The 17379-nt window shown below is 41.0% G+C and overlaps 2 protein-coding genes across 3 annotated transcripts in view; one reads left to right on the forward strand and one right to left on the reverse strand.

Moving 5' to 3' along the window:
- Nucleotides 1-17379, forward strand: part of LOC137189883 (sperm microtubule associated protein 2-like) — a 96091-nt gene that overhangs the window by 32114 nt on the left and 46598 nt on the right. The window lies entirely within an intron of this gene.
- The window catches only part of sec24b (SEC24 homolog B, COPII coat complex component), a 29080-nt gene continuing 21875 nt past the window's right edge, over nt 10175-17379 (reverse strand). For both annotated transcript variants that reach the window (XM_067599988.1, XM_067599987.1), the window contains 6 exons: nt 17000-17175; nt 15622-15759; nt 15075-15179; nt 14562-14654; nt 13776-13879; nt 10175-11590 (listed from right to left, as the gene is read on the reverse strand). In XM_067599988.1, coding sequence (XP_067456089.1) covers nt 11476-11590; nt 13776-13879; nt 14562-14654; nt 15075-15179; nt 15622-15759; nt 17000-17175 — 731 coding nt within the window. In that variant the 3' untranslated portion in view covers nt 10175-11475. The remainder of the gene's footprint in view (nt 11591-13775; nt 13880-14561; nt 14655-15074; nt 15180-15621; nt 15760-16999; nt 17176-17379) is intronic.

Consider the following 17379-nt stretch of genomic DNA (forward strand, 5'->3'; position numbering starts at 1 on the left):
TCACCGAATGTCAATTTTCATAAACATAGCACAAAAAGTAAGGAAATTTGTATTCGGTAGATTATTTCTTTGTTGTAACAATGCTTCTTGGAAATAAATCTTATACCGTTGGAAAGCCTGTTTATTTCCCTTTTAAATGATGCCACATTTGTAAGGAACATTTGTGGGATGAGCAGCAGGGCTGAGTATGTGAGTTGCGCCCATGAAAAATATGCCAAATCTTCTCTGCCAATGCCAAACAGTTTATTCTGCCATTGACTCTTGTTTTGAGCTTCTGGTACCCCCAGGTGCTGCCAATCAGGTGATGGAGTAACATCTTTTGGTGGAGGCGGTGTGATGGATCTCCCTCACTGGAAAAACGAGGCTTGTCATCATTGGAGGCAATCTCAATGCAGAGAGATATCAAGATGAGATTCTGCAACCAGTGGCAATCCCATATCTCCACAGTCTAGAACCGAACTCTATCCTCCAAGATGACAACGCTCGCCCCCACGTCGGAGTTTATCAGAGACTACCTCCAAAATTTGGGAGTGGAGAGGATGGAATGGCCTACCAGCAGTCCTGAGCTCAACCCCATTGAACACTTGTGGGATAAGCTTGGGCGTGATGTTCGTGCCAGAGTGACCAACACAACCACGTTGGCTGACTTGCGACAAATGCTGGTTGAAGAATGGGATGCCATCCACCAGCAGTGTGTGACCAGACTGGTGACCAGCATGAGGAGGAGGTGCCAGGATGTTGTGGCTGTGTATGGTTCTTCCACACACTACTGAGGCTCCTGTTTGTTAAATATATAAATTGTTGAATTGCCAATATGTATGTTTCTTCAAACTTCAATCATCCAATCCACCAAACACCAAACAAGAGTCAATGGCAGAATAAGCTGTTTGGCATTGGCAGAGAAGATTTGGCATATTTTTCATGGGCGCAACCCACATACTCAGCCCTGCTGCTAATCCCACAAATGCATGTTCCTTACAAATGTGGCACCATTTAAAAGGGAAATAAACAGTCTTTCCAACCGCATAAGATTTATTGCCAAGAAGCATTGTTACAACAAAGAAATAATCTACCAAACACACATTTCCTTATTTTTTGTGCTCTGTTTAGTTCACTTATTTCTCGTTATTGCTTTTTGCTGCATTTTGAAAGGCACTTTGTAATCACTGGTTTTGATAAATAAAATGCCGATTTTATTGTCTGGACTGAGTAAAACTGAATGTATACCTGACTAATAAGCTTTAAAAAAGGGGGACATGTTTACTTTCTACACTAACTAGAAGCACCAACTTCTGCTATAAGCTTAGAGATGGGAGATAAATCTTTATTAAATCAATGATGTGATACAAAACTAGGTGTTGTCTGGGATTTTTCGCTGTTGTAACATTGTGATACAGCTTAAATGTTGTTCTTCTTGTTCAAGTGCACATGGACCGGAAAACAGGAAAGTCTGTTATGCGAAATTACCATTTGAGCCAATTTTTAACCATTTATCAGAGTTTTATCAGGTTCACAATATGTTCAAATCTGACTCTTTAAGAACAACATTAGCTTATCATTACCACACTTAATAAAAAATACCATTAATCTCAGTTTCATCTGGGTCAAAAGCAGCCTTCATATTCCCTCAGGATGCCATTTCTGTTGGAAAAACAAAACAACCCCGAGGTAATCGTACTGGTGACAAAGTGTGAATCATGGCGATCTCATGAGGCATTCCCGCTGCGAGACGTGGGATCATCTCCTTACAATCTGTAGGTGAGACGGCTCATTGCATCACACAGGAATGTAGTTAAGTGTTGTTTTTACACATAATTACAGTGTCAACACCCCGACACAAACGCTCATCGCGGGGGCTTCTGTGATTTCTCATCGTTAGAGGAAGTTGTACACAGATCCAGCTGGTGGCTGCTGAGTCAGAGGCTGATGTCATGAGGTAAGTGGGCTGATTGATGTATATTAGCACGTAGTCAATACAAACTATTAGTCAATGTTTCCACAAGAAAACAGATCTGCCTGTTTCATCATACAGTTTACTGTGGTCTTCATGTATGGAGATGTTTATGTGCAGTGACGCAACAACAGCTCACATAGGTGTTACCAACAATCTTGTTATTTTTCAATAAATGTAAATCCTGGTGAAGAATAATTTTTTAAAAGGCTGTATCAATTAGGGATGATTCAATTGATTATATTAATTATTTTGGGTCATTTTTTTAATCATTAAAATGTCAGAATATAAAAAAATGTCTGGAACCCAAGGTGACATCTTCAAATTGATTGTTTGACTAACAGTCTGACACTCCAGTGTATTCAATTTACAATGATATGTGACAGAAAAAAAGCAGCAAATCTTCAAATTTGACGAGTTGGAACAAACAAATGTTGATTGACAAATGAATTAATCAACTAATTGTTACAGCACTATCATAGATTTGTGAAAAAAACAGTTCTGATTGACCATAAATTGATTCTCATATGCTGGCTGTTTATTGGATCAGTAGAAAAGCAGAGGAGCCACACAAAATCCCCATCCGTTTGTCTAATTATTGTAAAGACCAAGATTAGACAAACTAAGAATCGCAAAGCAAAAATTAGAAATGCAAACCAAAAGACAATAGAGACACTCTGAAGCAGTTATTTTGGATGCAAATCACATTTCTTTGCATTTCATGTTGTTGTTCTTTGTAATATTTTGGGATGATAATCATTTTGCGGTGCAGTTATTGTTGGATGGTTTGTGATTTTTATAGACAATGTTTTTCTTCATCAGATTCACCTGTTGGGACCAATATGTCACTCTTGAGAATAGAAAGCATCAACCTCTCCTAAATAATGTTCATACAGTCCTTTAGTTAGTATTACTAACTGACAGCTATGGACATCATTGGTTTTCATTTGATGCAGCCTGTTTGTTAAAGGAGTCAGGTGTTTGAAAAAGTGGAAACTGTTTTGAAATGAAAATCTATACAGGTAGAAATAGGGCTGTAAAATAGCACTATGTCAAATATAAATTCCTCTCCCTGTCAAAACATAAAGCAACAACACACAGGGAGGATGTTTAACCACCGACTTAAACTCTATGTAGAAAAGGAAAAGGGAAATAAATCCAACACAAACACTGGACTTTGTGTTCAGTGAAGGAGCCCCATCCTCCTGAGACAGTAAATCCATGGAGAATCTGATATGCACAGTAGGTTACTATTAATAAATCTGTGGGTCCTTTGAGAAATGGAGGGGAAAACAGTCTGGTAGTCTCACCAGCCGTGTCCTCACCGTTTAACCCTCATAATTCACAGAGCCTTGTTTTCATTAAAGAGAGGGTGCGAGTCAGGATCGCCGCCTGGAAGAGGGAGTTCATTATTGGCTGAGGTTCACAGTCGGCACATGGCCCTTACATAAGTCTTAGTTCTGGTCCTCGCTTGTCTCAGCTCCCAGCTACCCACCCACTCACCCACTCCCTCGCCAAACAAAAACATCTGGGGATGAAAAATCTAATTCACAATGCAACATTCACTTACAATTAACTGAAAGTTTGGGGGAGGGTTTTTTATACAGATTGTAGATTTTGGAATAGCAGTACTTCATTGAAATAAAAATATTCATTATGCTGAATGAAATTCTACAGAACTGGCCAATGAACCATTTTCCCCTCTTTTTTAATATTTTTCTTATTGTCAACAAATCTCATGTGCAGAGCCAAACCAACAACATGAATTGATCTACATACAAGTATTGTGTGTGCATCCAAAACCTGATATATCGTATTCCTCTGTGCCGCAGACCTCCATTGTTGTCCAAAAAACGATTAAAAATACATCGGTGAGCCACACCATTTCACTGGGTGACATATTCCTTCACTACAAAGATTATGGTAACAACAGTTTGTTTAGAAACAGATCCAAAAACTAATAACTGCAATCACATTTTCAGTCTCCAGAGAGTAGTTCTGTGTAGGTTAGATGCAGGAATATGTTGACTTTGTACTGAAGTTCCTGCACATTTTATAACCACATTTAGGCCCGCTGCAGCTGTGAGGACTAGCTAACTAGCCAACACAGAAATGTACGAGCCAGGTTTACCTTTTTGCCAAACAAACACTGTGTTTTTTGACACAGTGGTATCATTTAAATGAATGAGGAGGCTTGTGTTTTTTTGGCACAGATATTCCAGTGACTGCTAATAGGAATCTGGAGGCTGTCTAAGGGCATAAATAAGCTTCATTTAGGAGTTTCTTTAAACCCTTCCAGCATGGGAATTGGCAGGGCTGCATGCAACAATTTCTGTAACTTTACGAAACTGAAAACTTTTACAGAAATCGGGAAGGATACGAACTTCTCTCTCAAGCTCTTCTTTTCATTCTTCACACAGGTACAGCGGTTACTTTCTGTGTGTTCAACTGAGTGCAACACTAAAAATATCATACAGAACCCTCAAGACAAAGTAAAACATCCTGATGTGTCAGACTGTTAAAACAAATCCTGTGGCATCCCCAGGAGACTTGGGATATATACTTCCACCAGTGGGTCTGCTCTCAGATCTGCTGCCAGTCGGACATTTCTATAACACCTCTACACTGACTCAGATACCTGAACCACTTCAACTCATTCTTCTCAACACAAAAGGAGGAAGAATTCTACTCTTTCAGATGTTCTAGTGTTGGTCGGTATATTAACAAACCTGTCAATCAATTTTAAATTGGTCCAGTCTTGTGTTTTGAATGTTGCAGGTGGGTTGACCCTTCTGTGCACATTTGGATCATGGGATTGTGCCTTTAATTCTTCTGTGAAGCATAAAAACTGTAGTTCATTGGCTCCATTTCTCCAGAGCTTTCGATGTTTGTGCAACAAATCTAGTCTGTTTTCACATCCAAACTGGTTCACAGCACCATGTGTGGATGTATTTTTAGCATGGTTAGCCCCGCTGGGATGGGAACCCTTAACCATGGTAGTGTAAGTGTAGTGTAAGTGCCGTTTTAAACCCGTATAGGAACATGGATGGCGACACAGAGATTTTTATCAGGATATTTTCCGTTTGTTACTCTCTCACACTTAGGCAGGCCTTTATGGAGGAAGTGCTAAAGATGTTTCAAACCAGAAAGGGTTTGAAACATCCAGAAAGGGAAGCCAAGACTTGACAGCAGGAAACAACCTCCTGAGTCGGTCGGGGGATCCAACCAATACAAAGGAAGCACAAAGTTTTACAGGAGCTGTACTTTGGGCAACAGAAAAGGCAGGATCTCTTATGTAACTGGGTGGATTTATACGTTCCAAACACTGGGGGCCCCACAGTAGGTAACTACTCTGGGGAAGGGGTTGAGTCTGAAACCCAACTAGTCCTGCAGGCCAAGTACAACAGTTCAGGGCAACAGATTGAATAACTGCCACCTTTTTTTATGGAGAAGTATTAAAGGAGCTGTGAGAAAGCCATTCTCAGCTCAACTGAAAGCGGAAACTAAGCAGTTAAATCCAGTGTTTGGTCCATTTATGCAGCTTTGAAAATCACTAAATCCTTTGAGAGTATTTGACACATCTGTATTAACTGAGCTCTGCTTTGTTAATTGTATGAAATGTTCACACGTTAGTTGTCGCTGTGAATTTTGAAAAGGCCTCATGAGACCAATGGTGACAGAAGTTACAACATTTTTGATGGAGCAGTTAATTATACATTTGATATTTGAAAGTATATTAATCACTTTAAGCCAAATGTATTTAAAAACAATCTTGTTCTCTCAGTTTGTGCCCTCTGTCCACACTAACATGGATTTTTTTACCCAAAAACTGTTTTTTTTTTCTGAAACATACATTTTGATCTTTATGACATTGACCTGGAAACATTTGCACGTCATTTTGGACACATTGGACGACTCATATTGAGGACAAAGTCTCAAAAATCTAAACTATACAAGTTTGTGGATAACATCAATATCAATTAATCTCTGCGTGTACACTTCATTTAGTTCATAAAACGTCAGAAAATTGTGAAGAATGTTTCTCACAATGCCTGTTTTGTTTGACCAACCTCAGTCCAAACCTCAAATGCCAAAAATATTTTAAAAGTATGAATTCCAGTAAGATTATTAAGATGTCAACTGTAGGAAATGGGGAGAAATTACAGTAGGTTTTAATAGTTGAGGTGAGGTGACCAGTTTTAAAACACCGCTGGGGTCTGAGGTGTGTTTGAGGCCTCCGCCGACGGCGCCGCAGCAGCGTTCCCTCTCTCTGTAGTCGTTCTGCATGTTGTTCAAGTTGAGGATTCAGGCGCGTCTGAGGAGGAATGCTCATCAAAATAAACCTAGCTGGGCTCTCCTTCTTCCTCCTGACAGCTGAAAAGCTCAAATAGGAGGCATAGGGGCAGTAAGCCGGGAGAGGGTTGGCGTGTCGCTGCGCAAAGCTGCAGGAAAGCTGAACAAACAACACTGTTTGTTTCACAAAGCGGCACGATGATGAGAGCTGGAAACATTAATGATGCTTTCACAGACAGGTGTTATGAAACCGGGCTTTTGTTTGTGCTGATGGAAATGTAGACTACTGGAGTTCAAGCGCAAGTAATAATGATCTCCTGAAAGAGGATATGGGTCTGCTTCATGAAGACAAAACATGGAACCACATCAGAGTAAACCACAATTTTGTGTCTTATACTGTTAGAACTCAGTGGGGGAAGCAAAGTTTGAACTGCAGGGATGAAAACAAAAAGGCCCATGAGGTCCTTATCTGGCCAAAGACTCAAATATTTTCCATCACAGACTACAAAAAGAACTGTTTTCTCTATTTTGACTGCTGCCCACGACTATCTGAAGTATATCCGCTGCAACAATACTCCATTGTTTGCTCACAGGGCGAACACAGAAACTGCTTTTGAGTGAGGCCAAGACTACGCTCCCGGAGAAACTCCCACAGGCTGCAGAGAAGTGTATCACTGGCAGATAACCTCAGACTGCACAAGAGCGGAGCTGCGTATGTGTCCCAACAATCTCGCTTTGATTTCACAGAAGGGAAAATTGAAGATATGGATGTTGGAGCGGAGGGGTTATCTTCTAACGGCTGGCTCGAGTCTGAACTGAACGTACGCAGGAGTCAGTGAGGAAAACACCTCCGACTCCTCTGTTGGATTTCAACATGGTTAAATATTTTAACTGCTGGGAAATAAATCTTTTTCTAGTTATTTTGTATTCCATATAAATAATCTGCAGATCAGTTGTGTCAAGCAACTAGATGAAGCCTCATATAGGCTTCCTTCTCCTTTTTTTTATTCTTAACAATTAATCTTGTCTTGACTACTTAAGTTGTATTTTTACACAGAGAGTTTACAATAATGAGTTTATTCCAGTGGCTTTTATTTCCAGTTTGACATTGCGTCATGATGTCACAAGATATGCAAATTAGCATGTGACATCGTTTCGCAACATCTAGTGAGTTTTCAAGCCAACTTTAGGCACTTTCCACTGAAAACAGTTGGCAACACTGACTGCAAGTTGTTAACTTCCCTCCTACTTAGTGTGAGAATGACATGAGCGCTAAAAGTGTTATAAAATTAAAAAGAAAAAAGAGAACACTGTGTATTAATGTACTACTGCTCTCATTGTGGCTTTTACTTCTCTTTTTAATTACTACTGAAGGAATCAAAGCACAGTAACAGCCTGTGAGGTAAAAAAAACAGCTACACAAGGAAACTGTGACTTCATGATCATGAATATATCAAAGAGGGTCTGTAGTAAGACGGAAAGTTGGACCAGAGGGGCGGTAAGCAGGCAGGCAGGCAGGCAGGCAGGCGGAGGGGGGTTGGGGGGGTGAGGTGATGTGGGTGTTGGACCGTTGGAAGTGGGCGTGTGAAGGGTTGGACCAGTCAAAAGTGGAGTTTAAATATAGCTGGCAGCACAGCACTCACTTGTTGTTTGTTTGGTGAAAAGGGAGGGAGAGAACTCACGAACGCCGAGTGCCGGTTCAACGGACACGGATTTGAAACGCAGAGCTCGATTCGTCACGGCTTGTGCGCGTGTAAGACAGTGTGTATAAGAAGAGTAGACACAAAGAAAGACAAACATCTGGCATCCCTCTGCATCCAACTAGTCAAATGACTTTTAGATTTGTGAAAAATATGTAAAACTCCACTTTGAAGTTGCCTTTTCCAAACGCCCCTCTCCAGCTGGATGTGGCCTCCAATATGTTTTAATCATATTTTAGGATTGAACCATGTTTTTCAGAATGAAAACTGAGAATGTGAGACTTCTTCATGCAGCTTTTTTTTTCTGTTTTTGCCTTCAGTCTGGCTGACTGGCACCGAAACCATGACCGGGATAAAATATTTGAGGTCCAGGGTGCAATTTTCCATGAGAACAACAGTAGTCGGACCATATGGGAGCCTGATATATTTGCAAATGGAGCAGAGAGGAGATGCCAGCACGGCAGGACACAGAGCTCTAAGCTGTTTGTGTATTTACTACAGGCCATTAGCTTCAGAGTATTTTACAACTCTACTTCTTCTTCTTCTTAAGCAGCTTGACTCAATTAAAGAAAACAAAGTTAATTCTAACACAGGGGTCCTCTGCGGGTCGATGGGATTCATTAGGTCATTTCCTGCTGCTGTGATGTTTGGGAATAAACACAGAATAAGTGAGGAAAAGCATGGGAAAGACGTTCAAAGTACATTAATTCAACCAAACACGGTGTTCGCTGTAGTAAAACGGTACAGAATAGAGTTCAATGCGTACTTTCAGCGTCTCGTGGGCTTTACAGCTGTGAACCCTTATGACTTGTCCGCATGTTTAAAGATACTGAATAACATCAACTGCGTCCATCAGGAAAATTTCTGTAACTAATCAGTTAGTGCTCGAGTCTAAACGATGTGGCTGATAAAAGTTACAACCATCCAGCAGCTTTACCCTGTGACTCCCACTTGACTGCTGGAATATATAGACCAGAGAGCTGCTGCTATAAATGTATTGAACAGATTGCAGCAGAGTTGTCATAAATGTAAACGTTAAAAATCAAGATTTTCTTCAGGTTCTTCAGTTGGTCTAAAAATTTAACCGGAGCAGCGTTGAGCAGAATTATAATCTGCATGTTGGGAATTGAGGACAAATAGTTCTACACAAGACTAAAACTGACAGAAATGACGACTTTGATTAAAAATTTAAAGTTCGTCTCTCGAGCGGTTTTACAGGTAAGAATTGAGATACAGCAGAAAAGATGCAGCATCACTTCCACAAACACATTTTTACTGTACAGTCGGGTTTTTATGTTATTTTCTGTTATATTTAATGCACCTTTCATAAGCTTCTATATTTATTTTTTTCTATTCACTTTACCTATCGTGTTTTTTCTCATTTTCTTCCCTTTTCATTAGTTCATCCTGTCTTTTGTTACTTTTATCTTGCAAAAAGCAATTTAAAAAGGTGCTCTATTAATTCAGTTTATTATCATTATTGTTATACATACCTGGATGAAGTTCAGCTGTCCACTGCACAAAGTGGAAAAATACACGACGGCCAATAAAATGAGAATATTAAAGAGACTGTAGTTTTACTTTAGTTAATACAGTAGATAAAGTAGCACAGGGGTGCCCAACCTCAGTTTGCTCCATTAACTGTTTATATTATATTAACATTATTATATGATGTTTATATTTAACATCTTGCACAACAACAGAAATCATTAGTGTTCCTGAGATAATGGAGAATCAGGAGTAAAGATGCAGCGCAGACAAAAACAGACTAATTACAGCACAAATAGCCTGTAAAGTTTCATCATTTTTATTCCTAGATCATATAACTTTATTATGATCTGATAGCAAAGCTTAAATTAGTCACTGCTGCTATATAAAAGACTTTTCTGTAAACAGTTCATGTGTAATCTTTTGTCTCTCTTTTCCACATAATTTTGTAATTTATTACTGGAAGATACATGTTTTATAAAATACTGGTGTGTTGTAATGCTGTGTGGGATGATAGCCAGGTCAGCTAATAAACATTACAGGGAAATCACATTATAACACCACTAATCAGATCTTTAATGGGACTTTAGTGTATATTAAAGTAATGTTTTATTGCTTTCTGCACTGTGTTGAGTGGATCCAAACCAACACTGACCAATAACGTTAAAGAGACGATCTGTGATCATGATGTGAATGTTTGTTGAGAAATACAGAAATACTCTTTTTCCATTTTTTTTTAAAAAAAAGGTCAAAAGTTCTCTGAATGTGTGTAGAAATCATAAGATCACTGAGATGTGAGGTGGTGGGAGTGAAGGATGATGCGTATGTGTCAAAACACGAGTTAGTCAAGGTCCTGAAAAGGCCACATGATGTCTGAGAATAGTTGAAGGAGCTGCCTGGAAACTGTGGGAACACTGGGAGTGACAGTAATGAGTTTCAGACCAGTAATGAACAAACTGTTGCAGTATAATAAAAACTGGATCCAAACATATTTTCTGTAAATCAACCGCCACCATCACATGAAACAAGCAGAGTTCTGTTTTTGTTTTTTATTTAATAAGCTGGTTCATAAATTATCGCACATAAAAGATTCTTTTCAATAGTTAAAAAGTGGATAGCAACTTGAGTTAGCGCCTGGAAAAAATAAAACAAACGAGAAGAAGATTGTTGACAGGGGGGGGGGGGCTCTTTGAGTATTGATCTTGACAAATCGGGAGTTCACACAGTAGAGGAGAGAAGAGGGGGGGCCCGATGAGGTGGTGGTGGTGGTGGTGGTGGGGGGGTTTTCAACGTCCGACCCGCTGCTGAACTCGCTTCCCGTTCCGCAGACGGTTTGTCGTCTATCCTCGGACTAGCAGCAAACAAAACGGTGACATGCGTTTCGTATTTCAGAGCGCATGCCAAAAAAGAAAAAAACAACAAAAGGGGGGGGGGGGGGTGGAGGATGCTTCTTTCTGTTCTCCAGTGTATTCAAAACAGTCTTCAAATAAAACTGAGGGAAGTGAGGAAGGGAATAAATTATAAAATTAAAATAAAAAGACAGCACTAGCTACATGTGAGGCTCACGAAAAAAAAAACAAACTGAACTAAAACACGTGGAAGTGGCGTCCTCTCGGCTCGACTTCCCCTTCTTTTTCTCATGAGCGATTCGACGAGAAGCTACGAGGGGGAGGGGGGGTGGTTAGCCGCCGAGCTGGCTGGAGGAGCGTCTTCAATAATTCATTTTTCACAAATCCCCGTTCCTTCATTAAATCGTAATTCTTTTCTACATCTATCCCCTCCCTTTCTATCACCCCCACCCCTTCCCCTTCTGATGGTCGAATCATGGCAGACCGATGAGTTTGGAGAGCGGAGTTTGTTTAGTAAGACTGTTGGGAGGAAGGGGAGGCGGCCCACATCGCTAGAACTGGTCTGGAGTGAGCGATCGGGTGTCCCGTCGTTTTTGCTAACGCTAACGTTTTCATTCTATGGAGGCGGTGAATCCTCCGCTCCGGTTCGAGGATCGTCGTAGCGTCCAAAGTTTTTCCTCTGCATGATGGGAGCCTACTTGGACATTTGCTGCTGAATGTGCTGCAGGAATTCGTAGTAAGGAGAAGCCGAGTCGGACCGATCCTCCACCAGGTGCTGGAAGAAGGTAGCTTTAGCCGAGGCGTCGTCCCTGTGTGACGAGAAAACACAAAACAAAGACAGAGCGTCAGAGGAAAGCGCCCTACAGGAAGTCCAACCCCATTCTTCATACAGTAATTGTCTCGGAGTCCGACATTCCCGTGCAGCATTCCTGGATGCCTTTCTCAAGAAATCCACCTCATAATGACTTACTAACATGCTCAATTGTCAGAAAATTATGCAATTATCCGTTCAGCTACCACTCAGTCCATTTATACCGACATCAGCTGTCCTCCACAACAACAGCGGAGTGTAAACATGTGGTCGAGCAACAATGCAGTACCACAGGAAGGAGAGAGAGAGAGAGAGAGAGGAAGCAGAAACAATGCGCTCCCTGTGGAAGCCTTCGCGTCCGCTGTCAATCAGCTCGCTGTGTGTTTACACCGCAAACAACTTTGTCGACCTCAGATTGATCTCTGCTGGGAGGAGGGTTTCACTTTAAAGTGAAACTGGGAGGATTTCGCTGGAATTGTCAACCTCAGACCAATCTCTGCTGGGAGGAGGGGGTTCACTTTAATGTGAAACTGGGAGTTCACTGGAATTGTGAGTAGGTTTTTCAGAAGGCCGACCACAACTATGGCGCCGTCAGTTTTTTCTTTTCGACAAATAATCTCTGGGCACAGTTGACACCCTGGTGACGAGCTACTTCTTATTGATATGAACTGGACACTGAAGTATGACTTCAATTAAATAATGACCCCAAAACCTGCAAATCCACACATAAGAGACGCTGGAATCAGAGGATGTTTTACATTTTTTCTTGATAAGTGACTTTAAGGACACGTTCACAATTTTTCAAGTCTGTCTTAAAACAACAGTCAGGTTTCAATATGAACAGTGAAAGAGGTTTTTCCTCGCTGTAATCATTCCTCCCGTTCATACTGGATATTAAAAGATCCTTCAAATGTGTTTTCAATGGAAGTGATGGAGGCCAAAAACCACACAGTGTGTCCACACAGTCATTTAAAGGTTGATGTGAAGCTTATATGAGTCTTCAGCAGTCTTGAGTTAGTCATAACAAGTGGATATCTGACACATTTACAGTCTTTTATAGCATCAAATTCCCTCTTTGTGTTTCCCTGTTGAGCTGCGGTGGAAGTATAGTAACAAAAAGAGGGACTTTGGCACTAAAAAGACTGTAACGTTGAAAGATGTCTACTGGATTTGACTCATTTGGATGCTGAAGCTTCATATTAGCTTCAGACGGCGGACTGTGGATTTTCCCCCCCATCACTTCCATTATAAGTGCATCATGAAGGATCTTCTACTGGTCAGTATGAACAGGAGGAATGTTTACAGCAAGAAAAATATGTTTCAATGTTCATTTGGGCTCCTGACTGTAGTTTTAAGACAGAACTCGTCCTTTAAACAATCTTATTTATTCACTGATCATTTCAGCACCTGACATCAAAGACATCACTACAGGCTGACCATGACCTTTGACCTCTGACTGACATTTTTTTAACTCCTCTGGTTTATATTCATTTTGGGTTGGGTGAAGAATCAACTGGGCGTTGTGTAAAAGTTTCACTCAACTATCAACCTACCCAAGAAATTGCAACACTGTAAAAATATTTGTCTTTATTAAATTTAAACTTTTCAATCCCTCATTGGCTCTTCATCAGGTACGAACAAAAAGCAACATAAAAATCCCTCTTTCATATCTCCCCTCACTATTTGATTCCACACAAGGAGCGCAGCAGCAAGAGAAGTGAAGGCTTTGAATATACAGTCATACCAAAAAAAACAGTCCTTACTTCCTGTTACTTCTTTCTGATGAACTTTATCTCAAATATATTATCAGAATATTGACTGAACCCTCGACCCTCCTCGTTACTGGCACAGTTGGTGAGAACAGAGGAAGTGAAACTCATTTTGCTTTGCCGTTATAAAAACCAGCAAACATAAAAAGACGTCACACCCTCTATATGACACTCTTAAACTTTCTGAACTATAAATTTCATTCAAGCGTTAACGGATCTTAAAGACGACGGTTTGCTGAAACTGATCAGGAGTTATATAAACCCTTCTCTCCGCCTGCAGGTCAACGCCTCACTGGAGGAGCTGCACTCTGACTTCCCAGCATCCGATCTGGATGTAAGAAGACGCGTACCGTCACACCCTAACGGACAAGTGTTAGTCGGAGTCAGACGCCCGGATGTGTGGCCGGTGCTTACTTGATGACGTGTATAGTGGAGCTGAACGCTCTGTTGTCCTGCAGCCAGTCGAGGAACGCTCGCACCCTCTCGGACAGCAGAGTCTCCAGCTCAGGAATGTGACTCTGGGATTCATAGAGAGGGAGAGGAGAAGCAAAATATCAACAACATTGTTTTCACTGCTATGTGTGTGTGTGTGTGTTCGGATAGGAAACTGTGGATTCAGAGTCATCTCAGCCACACAATGTGGTCCGGAGAAATATGCCTGTGGTTAGGAATGTAGGGGTTTTGTAGGTGGCTCTGGGACACGTTGACCCCCTTTCTAGAAAAAATGAGATAAACAGTATAAACAAGTGCTGACAGCTGCTGTTTGCCCGCAGTGTGTGGTAATGACAGAGCTTTCTAGGTAGCTGCACGGTTTGTTAAAAAGCAGAAAAGCAACACCAGCAAATCTGTTCTGCTGTGTGAGGTTTTTTTTTTTTTTTTTTACACAATGCTTACAGAAATGCAGAACTTCTTTGTGAAGCAAAACTGACTTATTTTCAAGGGAAACATGTACAATACTGCATTGCATCATTCACACTGCAGCAGGGGCGGTGTGTGTGTGTGTGTGTCGGGTCAACATGTAAAACAATTGCGCCATTTCCCTTATCACAGCTGTTCTCTGTAATCTCAGCTATTACATGTAATTTCCTGATATGTTGGCTGTGAGTGAAATTTCCTCCCTGTTGAAAATTAATCTAACATGCAAAAGAGGGACGTCTCGTTTTGTACGAGGTCTTGTGTGTTCGAGTTTGTCTTGCTGACCATGTTGGGGGGTACTGAAGCGTAGTTGGGGCAGCCCAGGACGTCTCGGATGAATGTCTCATTGCAGCATTTACCGATCCACAGGTAAAACACCTGGAGGAGCAGAAACGGAGACAAACTTCAGTACCAGTGAATATTAGTGTAAAATCAACAAATCTTCTTCACAGACAAATGTTGTTTCAGTTTCCTCTGTATTTTATCTTTGTCGGGATGGAAAACCCCCATAAATGAAATTATAGGATACTAAAACTCAACTAAAACTGCTGTTAATGACACAATAAATGCCCACACAGAGGCTCAGTTTATCTTTGCTTGAACCATTGCTCATCCTCCCTACAGACTAAAACAACATTGCATTTACCTTCATTTAATTAATGACCTGAAATGACTAAACAAGCTTACAATAAGAGTTCAGCATCATGTTTAAAACCTCTGACACTCTGCTGGATGTTTGGTGTTTCACAGGTTTTCCTCATTGTGCTTTATGAATAAATAATAACACTGAGAGCTTACGTTGCCACAGTCCATGAGGAAAGCTCCATCTCTGCTCAGCCTCTCTGCAGACAGGTGGAGGAGATGAGGTTGGGGGACCAGTGTGTCGTTCAGATGGAGCGCCCCCTGCAGGTGACACACGACCAGTGCAATGAATTTGCTGTTTGACTTTAAAGACCCAATGTGTGTAAGATTCAGTGGCATCTAGTGCTGCGGTTGCAGATTGCAACCAGCTGAATATGCCTCCATTTCCAAGCATGTAGGAGAAACTACGGTGGCTGCAAAACTCGCAGAAAAAAGTGAAGCCGGTTTTTGGTTTGTCCGTTCTGGGCTACTGTAGAAACATGGCGGCTCTGTGTAAGACAACCTGCTCCTTATGTAGATATAAAGAGCTCATTCTGAGGTAACAAAAACACAACAATCCTTATTTTCAGATGATTAAACACTAATGAAAACATACTTATATTATATTCCATTTCTGCCAAGTCTGTTCAGCTGTATACCACTAAATTCTACACGCCGCACCTTTAACTGACTCATCCCTCAAGTATCTCGGTCGTGTAGCTACCTGGTCAGACATGTTGTCCAGACGGTACAGGTCAGGATGAACCATTCGCATCAGCTGCTGCAGCGGCTGCGTCTTGAACTCACACATGGCAAAGACCCGCTCGTCCAGCCGCGTGCTGGTGCCTGTCCGCAGCGCTTTCTGGAAGGAAACACAAGTCTTTATTACAGTGTTTGATTTTTTTTGCCTTTTATTTGTTTGTTCACACATTTATACTCCACTGCAAGTTGTCAATATTTAAAAATAAGTCTCATTTACTGTCTCTGCTTGAGGATTAAAGAAGTATTTGCTAAAAAACAAAGTTTCATTTGATGGTTAGAAGTAACGAATATTGATAAAAAATAAATAAAAAAATCTTGTGCTGGAGGGCGATGAAGGAGGTTTTAATGACTCAGTCGCAACTTTTGTTCACCAGGAATAAAAGAGAAAAATATGTAATTACTCCCATTTTCTTGTTTGCACTTGTTTGTACTCTTATATGGATTAGGGTGCACGCTAGAGCTGCAATGATTAGTTGATTAATATGTAACAATGTTGATATTAAGTTAATCATTTAAGTAATTTTCAAGCAAATATGCCAAAAATTCACTGTTTACAGCTTCTCAAACGTGAAGAGTTGCTGCTTTTTCTTCATCATATATGACAGTAAACTGAAGATCTTTGAGTTTTGGACTGTTGGTCGGACAAGACAAGACATTTTAATACATCTCCTCAAGCTGCTGGGAATTATAACAGCTATTTTTCACTGTTTTCTGACATTTCATAAACTAAACATTAAATTGATGAATCGATTATGGCAATAATCGCTAGTTGCAGCCCTGGTGTACACCCTTACCGCCACACCTATCGAGGTATGTTTGTCAAACGATGTTGAGGGTGTGAGAGTGAGTCTGAATGTGGACACACCCTGGGTGGATGAATGGACAAGTCCTGGGTGTGTGAATACAGTCACTGACCGTATAAGGAGTCTTTATGACTCCAAACCTGAGCATTTAACGGTGTGCATGAAAGAAGGTGTGTGTGTGTGTGTGTGTGTGTGTGTGTGTGTAGAGGTCATTTTGTAGTTCAGTAGTTCAGGTAAGGGCGTTTTCCAGGGTGTGTGTGTGTGTGTGTGTGTGTGTGTGTGTGTTTATAGAGGTCATTTTGTAGTTCAGTAGTTCAGGTAAGGGCGTTTTCCAGGGTGCGTGTGTGTGTAGGGTCATATTTTCAGATGTATAATATTGATGTGCAGGTGGATAATTGGGTGTTTATTGGGAATATCTATGTGTTCTTCTGGTTATTGGTTCTCTGGTTTTAAATATTTGTGTCTAAAACCTGTAATTAACCTTCATGTTTTGTGTTTGTGTGTCTTAATGCATCGACGCCCGCCAAGCAGCCACACCTGTTTGAGCAGAGCGAGGATGTAGAGAGGGAAAAGACGCATGACGGTGGGGACGACGAGGCCCGACTGCTGCAGGTTCGATACGTTGCTTTTGTAGGCGCTCACGAAGTCCACCACAGCGTTCATCAGGGCGTCCCGGGCGTCCGACAGGCTGGACGTTATCGACCTGTCGATGGCTGGATTATAAACACAGAGAAGACAGGATGAAGAGGAGTTACACAGCAAATAGCAGCAAATAGTTCCTGTTAATGCATCTCAGAAAAGGTTATATAGTACATGAAATATCCTGAGGAGGAAAAATATAGATCACAATCATATTATGCTGCTCCACTAATTCTCCCTGACTATTTAAAGTTTTCAAAAAATGTGAAAAGCACATC

Source organism: Thunnus thynnus, chromosome 9 (assembly GCF_963924715.1).
Source record: "Thunnus thynnus chromosome 9, fThuThy2.1, whole genome shotgun sequence".
In the NCBI taxonomy this organism is placed as follows: Eukaryota; Metazoa; Chordata; class Actinopteri; order Scombriformes; family Scombridae; genus Thunnus; species Thunnus thynnus.